This window comes from Dipodomys ordii, unplaced genomic scaffold (genome assembly GCF_000151885.1).
Source record: "Dipodomys ordii isolate 6190 unplaced genomic scaffold, Dord_2.0 Scaffold27, whole genome shotgun sequence".
Lineage (NCBI taxonomy): Eukaryota > Metazoa > Chordata > Mammalia > Rodentia > Heteromyidae > Dipodomys > Dipodomys ordii.
The window spans coordinates 19,595,065-19,608,512 of NW_012267243.1; the positions used below are offsets into that span (position 1 = coordinate 19,595,065).

Genomic DNA, 13,448 nt, shown 5'->3' on the forward strand with positions numbered 1-13,448 from the left:
TTTTAACTTTTAATATTGAACCTATTTGAAAATTGACATCCAGACTCATAATTTGCATCTCCTTCCAACGTGCACTTGTTTACATTATCAAGGTTCTGTGCTTGCTAACCAGGCACCAGTTTCCTTTTTCCAATTATTGTACCATAGCTTGAACTCAAGGCCTAGCACTTCCTCGGCTCACTTATTCTACTACTGGAGCCACACCTCTAGCCCTGCCTTTGTTGCTAGTTATTTTGGAGATTTGGTTTTAGGGACTTATTTGCCAGTCCTGGAACTTGAACTCAGGGCATGGGCACTGTCCCTGAACTGCTTTTGCTCAAGGCCTGCATTCTACCACTTGATCCAGTGTTACTGAGTAGAACCCATGGATTCACTAGGCAAGCAGTATTCTACTAAGCCACATTCCTAGCCCTGCTCTCCTTTTTTGTCAGTAATAGGGCGTGAACTGTGGGTTTGGACACCATCTCTGAGCTTTTTTCTGGGGGGGGGGGGCGGGGCGGGGTGACATCATTTTTGCTTCTAAATCTTGCTTATAGAGTGGTTACTCTAAAGGTGATACACATCCCTGAGCTCTTTTGCTGAAGATTAGTGTTCTACCACTTGTGCCACAGCTTTTTGTGTCTATTTGGAGGTGTCTCGTGGAGTTTTATTGCCCAGGCTGACTTTGAACCTACATCCTTAGATCTCAGTCTGAGGAGCTGGGATTACAGGGATGTGAAAATGGTAACTGGCCCATTTTACAAATTCTAATATGTGAAGTTGGAAGCTTTAACACATTCTGTGTTGAGATATCCTTTCCTGAAAAATAACTCTCAATTTTTGACAATGTACTCCCTTGGGGTTTTTGGTTTTTCCATCAACTGACCTGAGGAGCAGGGCACCAGTGACTCACACCTGTAATCCTGGCTATTCAGGAGGCTGAGATCTGAGGATCTCTGCTCAAAGACAGTCTGGGCAGAAAAGTCTGAGACTCTTATCTCCAGTGAACCACTCAGAAAACTGGAAGTAGCACTGTGGTAGAATGCTAGCCTTGAGCTGACAAACTGAGGGATAGTGCCCAGGCCCAGAGTTCAAGCCCCAGGACCGACCTAATAATAAACTGACTTGGAGAAAAATACAAGGTAGGTTTTTCTCCCGTGTTAATTTTTTGATATACAGAACCTGGAGGCTTCTTTACAACATTCAACTTACTGTAGTGAATTATGTGGCAACCCAAACAGATCACACAATGGCTCAACAGAGTATTTATTTCCCAGGTAAAGCTGCACCGTTTGGGGATTTAAGTGGTTAGATCTCCTGACCGCTGCCCTTCTCCGACATAGCTCCAAGGCCACCCTGATGTTGTCAGTAAACCAGTAATTCAGAGGACAGGAGACTTTGTTCCTTGGCCATCACTCATGTCTGTATTGTACTACACAGCCCAGTTACATGGTTATGCCTGCAAGAAGGCTAAAAAATCTAAGCATATACATATATGAAGAGGGAATGGCTTTTGAAAAACATTTTTCCAGTAGTCTGGGTATTAATTAAGCTTGGGGCCTCGACACTTTCCCTTTGAGCTTTTTTGCACATGTATTCTATCACTTGAGCCATAGCTCTACTTCCAGCTTTTTGGTGATTGAGATTAGTCATGGACTTTCCTGCCCAGGCTGGCTTTGAACTGTGGTTCTCAGATCTCAGCCTCCTAAGTAGTTAGGATTACAGGTGTGAGCCACCAGCGCCTGGCCCTACCATGCAGACCTTTCCCTGTATGAATTTTTTGATGCCTGCTGAGGTGTGACTTCTGGCAAAAGGCTCGTCCACACTTAAAACATTCATAGGGCTTTTCCCCTGTGTGAGTTCTATGATGTTTAGTGAGGGCTGACTTCAGGCAAAATGTTTTCCCACAGTCATTACACTCATAGGGTTTCTCGCCTGTGTGAATTCTTTGATGTATAGTGAGATCTGACTTATGGCAGAATGTTCTCTTGCAGTATTTACATCCATGTGGCTTTTCACCAGTGTGAGTTCTCTGATGTGAGCTGAGGTTTGATTTAACACAAAAGGACTTTCCACATTCATTACATTCATAAGGTTTCTCCCCAGTGTGAATTCTCACATGTTTAGTGAGCTCTAACTTCTGGTAGAAAGCTTTCCCACATTCTGTACATGCATAAGGTTTCTCCCCTGTGTGAATGCTCTCGTGCCGCCTGAGGTTTGCCTTCTGGCAAAACGTTTTTCCACATTCCTTACACACAAAGGGTTTTTCCCCTGTGTGGGTTCTGAGATGCATTGTGAGATTTGACTTCATGCAAAAAGTTTTCCCACACTCATTACATTCATAGGGTTTTTCTTTGGTATGAATTCTCTGATGTGTAGTGAGGCCTGACTTCTGACAGAAGGCTTTCTTACATTCCTGACATTCATAGGGTTTCTCTCCTGTATGAATTCTGCTATGTGTACTAAGGGCTGACTTTTGGTAAAAGCACTTTCCACATTCATAGCATTGGTAAGGTCTATCCCCTGTGTGGATTTTTTGATGCGTAATAAGGCTTGACTTTTGAGAGAAGGATTTTTCACATTCATTACATGCATAGGGCTTCTCTCCTGTATGTGTTCTCTGATGAACTGTGAGGACTGATTTCCTGTAGAAGGATTTCTTGCATTCATTACATTTATAGGGTTCTTTTCCTGTGTGCATTTTTTGATGTTTAGTAAGGTTAGATATTTTAAAGAAAGCTTTCCCACATAATTTACATTCAAAGTTTTTCTTCCCATCCTGCATATTTCCTTGAGCAATGGCTGACTCATAGGCACTGTACATACAGATATCCACATTAACCCTCTGGTGTGATGATAACAGTACCTCTGAGTTGAAGTTTTTCCCTTGTCCACTACATTCAAAATGCTCTTCTCCAGTGGGACTCTTGTGATTTTGCTTAAGAAGTGCACCGTATGTGAGAGCTTTCCCAGTTATACTACAATCTTCAGATTTCCCTCCAGTACAGGTCTCTTTGAGCATGTTAGAGAGAAGCATGTTTTCATGTATGTTGTTAAACTCCTTAGGGATCTTCCCTGAATAGTTTCCATTATTTATAAGCACATTTGAAAATTGTTTTAAGCTTAAGTTAAGTGTTTTTCCTCCTTTAGCTCTTTCCCCATTTGATATGTTGGTGTTGCCAGGAACTTGCCACAAATGTCTATTGTGACTTTCTTGGTTTTTCTCTATTAGGTCTTCAAATCTCTGGATCTCTGAAATGAGAAAGAAAAGAAAAACAAAACAAATCCATGAAGCATTTCAACAGAATGTTCATGTAAAGGTAAAGTTTCTTCCTACCATTGGGACATAAGATTTTTTGAAAATCACAAGTATTGAACTGTATGGCTCTTCTTTTCTATTTTTATTTTTTGCCAGTCCTTGGGCTTGAACAGAGGGCCTGGGCACTGCTCCTGAGCTTCTTTTGTTCAAGCTACAGTACCATTTCTGGCTTTTTTGTTTATGTGGTAGAGGAATCAAACCCAGGGCTTTATGCATGCAGTCTATCACTAAGCCATATTCCTAGCCTGATAGGACTCTTCTTATTGACTTTATAACAAAATAATTACACAATAATTATAAATGTAATTACATTATAACATAATAAATTACATGCATTTTTCAAGCTTGTTTAGTTTTTTTACTTTTAGTTCAAAGCCAGCTTAGATAGCAAAGTTCATGAGACTCTGATCTCCAATAAAAGCCACTAGAAACCCGGAAATGGCGCTGTGGCTCAAGAGGTAGAGCACTTGCCTTGAGCTGAAGAGTGCAGGGCCAGTACCCAGGCCCAGAGTTCAAGCCCCATGACCGACAAAAAAAAATTGGTTCCTGTGGCTAATGACCCAGATTATTCTGGTTTTCCCCCATGTTTGAAACCTCTTTCCATGCTCCTATCCTGGATCCTCCTCATGATTTATAATGTTGTGGCGTACAGATTTCACTCTTGGACTTCTCTCATCTCCTTATCAACTGCAGATGACCTCCTCTACAAATACGACTCTAAATAACAAATTTGTATCACTGACAGTAAACCCATGACCTCTTGACTCCTGCAAAGGCTATTTACCAGTGATCTATATTAGATCAAATACAGCTAGGCCAAAGTAAATAATAATCCCCCTAAAACTGTCTTGTCTGATCATCCTTCCTAAATTATCACTTCTCATTTTTTTCCCACTAATTACAAATGCTGATTTCAGTTCTAACCCAACCACTTGTGATGGTTAATTTTGACTGTCAACTTGATTTGAGAGAAAACCCTCGGTGTCTAAGGGCATTTCCAGAAAGAAGGCTTGCCTGAATGTTAGTGGCACTAAAGGTAAGGCCTGGATGAAATGAAAGGATGGGGAATGGCAGCTAGTGCAAGCCTCCTTTTTCTTTCTGCTTCCTGGCTGTCCCAAGGTAAACTGCTTCTTCTCGGCCACCTCCTTTCTGCCATGACTGGAATCTTTAAGTTATTTTTTTTTTAGGTTATCTTGTCACAGGCATGGGAAATCTAGTTTATATACTCATCAGAATGTAAACTCCATAAAAAAGGACATTATTTTGATCATTGCTGTTGTAAATACATCTATAATGTGGCTTAGTGGTAGATAGAGTGCTTACCTAGCATGCATGAAGCCCTGGGTTTGATTCCTCAGTAAACAGAAAAACCATGTAAACAGAAAAAGCCAGAAATGGTGCTGTGGCTCAAGTGTTCAAGTGCTAGCCTTGAGCAAATGAAGCTCAGGAACAGTACCCAGGCCCTGAGTTCAAGCCCCAGGACTGGCTAAATAAATCAGGTCTATAGATGTCTAAAAAATTGGCATATGCAAATGTAGAAAATGAGAGCAACAAAAAAGTGTATAGCAAAGAAAACCATCTAAGGTAGAAGGTAGGGATAGATATTAAATATTGGGATAAATATAACAAAATGTTAAGCAAAATAAAAGGTGGAGATATATGAGTCAAGAGCCTGCCACGCCGACCCCAGTAGAGTCTGCGTAGCATGGGAAACCATCTATCAGACCATGACAGGGGCTTCAGAGACCTATCTCTGAGGTTTGGGACTTCACCGAAGTCTACCTCGGAGAATAGGGCTTCTAAGAGGCCTACTCCTGGGAAAAGGCTGGCAAAGATGTGTTTCTGCCTTTCTTTTCCTCATAAGAGTGCCTACTAATCTTTTACTGTTTCTACTGCTCTTTGTACTTGCTCATTGTCAACGTTTCCCTTATTTAAAGCTCTTTCTTAAGAATGTTGACGACTCCAATATCTGATGAGTGTCTTAAAAATATGACTAACTCACCGGAGTTAAGTGCTACCCTGAAACCCCTCTTATGGAGGCTAGTAGACAAGCCATAAGCAAATATAAAAGTATTGGGGGTTTCACAAAGTCACTTCAGCAGAAGGAATTGTTTGTAAGAGATTTACAAAAAGCTGTAGGCGCGGCTAGAACAGAAAGAATGTATGGCAATTGCTGAGATAACTACTGGAGAAAAAACTTCCTATTACTCTTTCATTTACTAAGAGACTTGCTAGATCTAAGTCTCCTTGATGTTTACTATTAAAGAAGGAACAGAAAAGATCTTATGGGACGGTTAAGGCCTCTATAGAAATAAGGTAATGGTTAGTTGGTGACAAACATCAAAACCCATTATATTTCTTAGAGATAAGCCGGAAACAAGTGCCTATCAGGCGACCAGCTGTGAACAACCAAAAAAGAAACCCCGCAGCAAGGTTGTGTAACCTTTTGCCCTTTCAGGTGATCAGCTGGTGACCGCCCAAGAATGAAGCCATGCAGCAAGATTATGTAACCTTTTGCCCTTTCTTATGGAGACTTTTTGCTATAAAAGTTTGTTATCCTCTGCATTAAATCGCACTCAGCACTCAGCATCCACTCCTAATGTGTGTGAGTTGTCTGTTTGCCATCTCCCCATCCTATTCCAGGTTCCTCCCCTAGGTATCCTCCGTCGTCCCGACAGAACCCGGTCCGCGGCAAGAGCCCTCAGTGGATACTATACAAATGGACCTTTACAGATCAGGGGTAGCAACATCTGCTCAGCTTTCCTGGTCCCTGGCTCCTGCCTGGGCAGGGAGCAGACTGACCTGAGCAGCTCTGGTTTGGAGGTCCCTTAACCATCCATGGCTCCGCTCCTTGCTCCAATTTGAAAATCACTGCAGGTTTGGTCATGAAATGCCCTGTAAATGAGATATAATATAGGGTTTTGCCAAACTATTAATTCTAATCTTGTGACAAATGCTAACAACTCACCTTGAGGAACTATTTAGTGCAGGGGTCATTTGAACCTTTTGTTAGAGAGGGTGACACATTCCATTGTCTGGAATTCTACACCAAAAAAGCACTTACCATTACAAATGGTAAGCTGGTTCACCAACAAAGAAAATGCTGCTTCTGGGAGTTACTGGCAATTTTACTCACCCAAGGACGCCAGGCTACTGTAGGTCTCCAGCATCACGTCCCTGTACAAGGTCCGCTGAGCACTGCTCAGGTCCTGCCACTCTTCCCAGCTGAAGTCCACAGACACGTCCTCAAATGACACCAACTCCTGTAATGGCGCATTTCTCCTCAACCCAAGTCACCACATTTGGTCACAAGAACAACCTGGGAGTACACTGGTATGTGTGTACGTCTTACACAGGAGCCGGTTCTTTACTCCACATTAACAGGAGAAAAGAAAATCACAGAATACTCAGTTCTTTGTGTGTGTGTGTGTGTGTGTGTGTGTGTGCTCACACGTGCATGAACATGTACACAAGTACTACAGCTTGAACTCAGGGTTGTGTCTCAGCTTTTTTCTCAAGGCTGTTTTCTACCATTAGAGCTTCTCTCCACTTCCAGTTTTTTACTGGTTAGTTGGAGATAAGGCTCTCATATTTGTCTGCCTGAGCTGGCTTCAGATCAAAACAGTAAACTGCTACTTCTCTGTCACTTCCTTTCTGCAATAATAGACTAAGACCTCTGAACCCATGACTAGAATAAATCTTTGTTTCTTTTTTTTTTTGGTCATGGGGCTGAGCCTGGGTCCTGATCCTGAGCTCTTCAGCTCAAGGCTGATAGCGACTTTCACTGTGACCCTCAGATCTCAGCCTCCTGAGCAGCTAGGATTACAGGCCTGAGCCATTGGCGCCCAGCTAATCTTTCCTAAGTTGTTTATCTGTAGAGGAGGCTGAGTTAGTGAAACAGAGGAAGGACTGGTCAAGTGGTCACTGATGGCTCACACCCGTAATACTAACTATTCAGGAGTCTGAGTGAGGATCATGGTTTAAAGCCAGCAGGAAAGTCAATGAGACTCTTATTTCCAATTAACAACCAGAAAACCAGACATGGAGCTGTGGCTTAAAATGGTAGAATGCTAGGCTTGAGCAAAAGAGCCCAAGGACAGCAACTAGGCCCTGAGTTCAAGTCCTATGACCAACAAACGGAAAAAAGAAAAGACCATGAAAGTTGCAGTAGATAATTGCAGTGAAGGTAGCAATGAGAGAGCAGCTAACGAATGCTAGAGAGGGCCAGGCCAAGAAAGAGGGGGGAGAGATGGTGACAGAGACAACAAGGGATAGCGGTAGTAGGAAGCCTGGTGACAGTAGAGACTAGCTGAGGCTAGAGACAGAAACCAGAAGAGCCAGAGATGGCTAACTGCTGTGCTAACTGCCCTGAGCTCAAGGAGCCTCTTTTCTCAACCACTTAGCACCCCAGCTATAACAGATCCTAAAATAGTTGTCTACCTGGGCAGACAATAAGACCCTACCTCAAAATAACTAGCACATGCACAAAACAAAAGGGGCTGGAGGCCTGGGTCAGAGCTGAGTTTTCAAGTGGAAGAGTGCTAGCCTTGAGCACAAAGATGCCCTGAGTTCAAGCCCCACCACTGACCCCCCCCCTCAAAAATAAAAAAAAAATAAAAAAAGATCTGAAATCTTAGAACTGCAATAAGACACTTGAGTGCATTATACTCCAAAAAAGTTGTAGTTTTGCCAAAAAACACAATGTTCACTGGTGCTGGTAGCTCATGCCTGTAATCTTAGCTACTCAGGAGGCTGAGATCTGAGGACCTCGGTTCAAAGCCAGCCTGGGCAGGAAAATCCATGAGACTTATCTCCAATAAATAGCCAGAAAACTGGAAGTGGTGCTGTGGCTCAAGTGGTAGAGCACTAGCCTTGAGCTGAAGAGCTGAGGGACAGCGCCCAGGCCCAGAATTCAAGCCCCATGATGACAAAAATTAAAAAAAGGTCTCACAGACTTCCTGTCTGGGCTGGCTTTGAATTGTGATCCTCCTCCAACTTCAGTTGCTAGGATTACAGGCATGAACCACTGGTACCTGGCTATTTCTACATTTTCATTTTAAGTTATAGACCTCATAAAACACTTAAAATACAGTACAAAACAAAATGAAAAACGACTCACCAGAGACATACTCATATTTTGGTGCTCTCGGAGCCAGATCTCTGTGGAATCTGGGAGAAATGTTAGTGACGTGGACTCATAAGATCTGGGGATACTCGATGTTCACTTTCCCACTCAAATTTTTCTGTGCATGAGCTAGGAAACACAAAAAGGAGAACTGAAAAGAAAAAGCTTTTCTGTAGAATAGTCCTTCACACTTCAACAGGGCAATAAATATTTGGCTGAAAACATACAATATACATCATGATAATAATACAACACACAACTTAATTAGGGATTAATAACATGATTATCTACTGACTTAGCAACAATTATATTAGCTAAAAATATAATTTAACTGGGAGAGTGCAAGGGAAGGAGTGACTTTTGTAACCATAAACTCTCTGCTCTGTACATCACCTTTATAAAAGGTAAAAAATATTTAAAAATAATTAAAAATTCAAATATGTATATCATTTAAACTAAATAGGAGTATTTGTTTTTGTCAGCCATGGGACTTGAACTCTGGGCCTGTGCACTGTCTCTGATCTCTTCAGCTCAAGACTAGTGTTCTAGCACTTGAGCCACAGTGCCACTTCTGGTTTTCTGGTGGTTAACTGGAGAGTCTCACGGACCTTCCTGTCTGGGCAGGCTTAGAACTGCAATCCTAAGATCTCAGCCTCCTGAGTAGCTAGGATTATAGGTGTGAGCCACCAGGGTCCAGCTAGAACATTTTATTAATAAAATTACTATTATAGCCATGCTCAGGCAGCTCACACCTGTCATCCTAGCTATGCAGGAGGCTGAGATCTGAGGATTTTGGTTCAAAGCCAGCCCAGGCAGACATATCCAAAAAGTTATTTCCGGGGCTGAGAAGGTGGCTCAGTGTTAGAGTGCTTGCCTTACATGCATGAGGCCCTGGGTTCGATTCCTCAGCACCACATAAGCAGAAAAAGCCAGAAGTGGCACTGTAGCTCAAGTGGTAGAGCGCTAGCCTTGAGCTGAAGAGCTGAGGGACAGCGCCCAGACCCAGAGTTCAGGACCCATGACTGGCAAAAAAAAATAAAATAAAAAAGTTATTTCCAATTACCCAGAAAAATGCTGCACGTAGGGCTGGGAAGATGGCTCAGTGGTAGAGCGCTTGCCTTGCATGACTGAGACCCTGGGTTCAATTCCTCAGCACCACATAAGCAAAAAGAAAAAACCCGCAAGTGGCGCTGTGGCTCAAGTGGTAGAGCGCTAGCCTTGAGCTGAAGAGCTGAAGGACAGCACCCAGGCCAGTGGTTCAGGCCCTAAGACCGACCCCCCCCCCCAAAAAATGCTGCATGTGTAGATTTGGCTTGGGTGGTAGAGTGCCGGACTTGAGCATAAAAAGCTAAGAGCCAGGCTCCAGTGGCTCACACCTGTAATCTCAGCTACTCTCATGAGGTTGAGATCTGAGGACTGCAGTTCAAAGCCAGCCCAGGCAGGAAAGTCCATGAGACTCTTACCTCCAATAAATTGACAATAGAGGAGAACGAGAGGAAGAAGGAAGGAAGGACTGGGCTTTGCCATTGGCAAATGGAAAAATGGTTCATGAGGTACAAATATAGATTCCCCATTGTTGCATGCCCACTAGGCATGGTCATATTGTGAAAAGGCCTGAGGCTATTCTGAGGGACCTGAGACTTACTCAAAAAAGTCAACATAAGCCAGGTACCACTGGCTCACACCTGTAATCCTAGCTACTTGGGAGGCCTGAGAACTGAGATCTCCGAATCACTGTTTGAAACCAGCCTTGGAAGGGACTATTAGACCTTTTTTTTTTTTTTGGGGGGGGGGTCTGGTCGTGGGCCTGAACTCTGGGCCTGGGCGCTGTCCCTCAGCTCTTGAGCTAAAGGCTAGTACTCTAACACTTGAGCCACAGCACCACTACCAGCTTTTTTTCCCCCCTGCTTATGTGGTGCTGAGGAATCGAACCCAGGGCCTCATGCATGCAAGGCAAGTGCTCTACCACTGAGCCACCTTCCCAGCCCTCTATTAAACTTTTATCTCTAATTAACTACCAAAAAGCCAGAAGAGAAGCTAGTCTTAAGTGAAAAGACTCAAGGGCAGCACCCTGGCCCTGAAGTCAAGCACCACCAGTGCTGACAACAATAAAGCACAAATCTCTAAACTCTGGAGTGAACCACCTTAGAACAATCATTCAGTCAAAGTACGTGTCAAAAGACTAAAGCCTCATCTGTGATCCAAGCAACTCTAGCCCAAGACCTATCCCCACAAGATGCAGATCCACAGAATAGCAAGGAAAAAAAAAGTTGGTTTACTTGAGTTGAGAAATTATTTTTGTCTTTTTTTTTTCGGGGAGGGGGGTTCCGTCATGGGCCTGAACTCTGAGCCTGGGCATTGTCCCTCAACTCTTCAGCTCAAGGCTAGCGCTGTACCACTTGAGCCACAGCACCACTTCTGGATTTTTTCTTTTTGCTTATGTGGTGTTGAGGAATCGAACCCAGGGCCTCATGCATGCAAGACAAGCACTCTACCACTGAGCCACCTTCCCAGCCCTTGTCTTGTTTTTTTTTCGGTTGGTTGTGGGGCTTGAACTCTCGGCCTAAGCGCTATCCCAAATTGGCTTTTTAGCTCCAGTGCCACTTCCTCTTTTCTGGAGATAATCCTGCCCCAGTTGGCTTTGAACCGAAATCCTCAGATCTCAGTCTCCTGAGTAGCTAGGATGACAGGTGTGAGCCACCGATGTCTGATTAGACATTAAGCTTTTTTAAAAAAAGTAGGTGCTTACCTAGCAAATGTTGATGCACCTAAGCCCCCAAAAGCTCACCACACACATTCTTAAATAAAATTATATGGGAGGCCAGGAATGGTGGTACTGAAGAACGTAAAAAAATATATATAGACAGCACCTAACAGCCATTTTCGCTTCTGTACCTTTGCTTGCTAAAAACTCTGCTAAAACCTTGAGGAGTGGAGTGAAAGAGGCAGAAAACTGGACTGCCCTCATCAAAGTAGGCAAGCACCCCCTGAATGAATTTATTAAAAGGCATGGAGTAACATTAATGCTTAATGTAATAGAAATTAGAAGTTATGATTACTAACTGCTTATTTTTGCTTCTGTACGAATTGCTTTGTGCTAGATGATTTTATGGTTTTTGTATGATTTTAACTGTGACTGATTTTAGTTACTCAATAGTGGAATGTCAGCCTGGGAGCCTAGAGTTGCTTAGTAAAAGACTTCAAGGGCTGGGAAGGTGGCTCAGTAGTAGAGCCCTTGCCTTGCATGCATGAGGCCCTGGGCTCAATTCCTCAGCACCACATAAGCAAAAAGAAAAAAACGGGAAGTGGCACCGTGGCTCAAGTGGTAGAGCGCTAGCCTTGAGCTGAAGAGCTGAGGGACAGCACCCAGACCCAGAGTTCAGGTCCCACGACTGGACCCCCCCCCCAAAAAAAAAGACTTCAAAGGGTTTACAGCCCTGACCAAGGATGCAAAGTCCTCAGAAGATAGAGCACCAGAACTCCCCTCCTGGAGGTCTGGAAATTATCCCCACAGCTGCAATGCCCCTCCCGGAGGTCGGGGCAGTAAAGTCCTAGGGAAGAAACATTTATATAAAAGATTAACTCCATTTTTATTAACAGTCCATCTCAGTTCTGCAACTTGACTCGTGACCCACGTTAGCCCCAATGCTAGGAATTTATGACAGAAAGCCATGCACAATTCTTGGAGCCATAGATGGCATTTGCTTAAGGCAGGTGTTAGCCCTCAAGTGGTGTTGCCCCCCAGCTACCTAGAACTAAGAGTTTTTGACCAACCGGTTCTTCAGAGCCCAGGGCGAGACATGCCATGCATTCTGTTGGTCCAGGTGTGACTCATAACCGTTTTTGGTCAAGCTATGGACCAACGACATTTTTCTGTAAAGGTCAACCAATCATATTTGCCAAGCTTAGCTTGCTTTAAATGTTAACCAATCATGTAATTTCTTTGTTTGTAGCTTTGTGTGTGTGTGTGTGTGTGTGTCGGTCGTGGGGCCTGAACTCTGGGCCTGGGCGCTGTCCTTCAGCTCAAGGCTAGCGCTCTACCACTTGAGCCACAGCGCCACTTCCAGCTTTTTTCTTTTTGCTTATGTGGTGCTGAGGAATCGAACCCAGGGCCTCAGCATGCAAGGCAAGCGCTCTACCACTGAGCCACCTTCCCAGCCCTCATGTAATTTCTTATGTAAAAGTTCCTTAAAGTTGTTTGTTCAATACTATAAAAACTGTGCTGATTCTATGCTCAGGGCCTCTTAGCATCACCAGTTACCGTGTGTGCGAAGGACCAAGCTCGAGCTTGCAATAAACGGCTCTTTGTTGCTTACATTGATCGTGGTCTCTGGTGGTCTTCTGGGGGTCCCCGAATTCCGGTATAACAGTACATGCCTGTAACTAAAGGATTGTGAATTTGAAGTGAGCCTGAGCTATTTCAAAAGACAAAAATATGTGTTTTGAGAAAGCCTTAGAACATGTCAAATGCAATCGGAGACCTTCACAAACCCATAGAAAAGCTTAAAACTTACAATGTATGTCAAATGGATGGGTTTCTGAGACATGTCAGGCATTAACAGCGGGCATGTGAATAGCAAAAGTCAACTTTTACACCTCAATACCTGGTTTTCATTATGTTATGACATATAAAATCTGTTCATAAAATATACTGTAGGTGGGCGCCGGTGGCTCATGCCTGTCATCCTCACTATGCAGGGGGCTGGGACCTGAGGACCGAGGTTCAAAGCCAGCCCGGGCAGGAAAGTCCGAGAGCCTCTGATCTCCAGTGAACCAGAAGAACACCGAAGTGGCGCTGGGGCTCAAGCGCTAGCCTTGAGCTGAACAGCTGAGGGACAGCGCCCAGGCCCAGAGTTCAGGCCCCAGGACCGACCAAAGAAAAGAGGGTGTGGACAGAGACTGGAGCCCGGCTGGAGCCGGACCCCGAGGACTCCACGCAGAAACGGGCGAAGGTCGGGGGCGCGGTCGTCAACGTCCCCCGGGCCGTGCGGGAGCCTCCGGTCATGAATACCCAGCGCCGGCGGG

General features: G+C 44.1%; 1 protein-coding gene across 1 annotated transcript; it reads right to left on the reverse strand.

Annotated features, from left to right (window-relative positions):
- Positions 1–1,660: 1,660 nt before the first annotated feature.
- LOC105985298 (zinc finger protein 883-like) lies at positions 1,661–12,808 on the reverse strand. Its single transcript, XM_013015793.1, has 5 exons — positions 12,740–12,808; positions 8,418–8,552; positions 6,435–6,561; positions 6,101–6,193; positions 1,661–3,231 (listed from the first exon to the last, which is right to left on the reverse strand). Exons 2-5 carry the CDS (start codon positions 8,430–8,432, stop codon positions 1,685–1,687), a joined length of 1,782 nt encoding a protein of 593 aa, XP_012871247.1. The 5' UTR covers positions 8,433–8,552; positions 12,740–12,808; the 3' UTR covers positions 1,661–1,684.
- Positions 12,809–13,448: the final 640 nt, after the last annotated feature.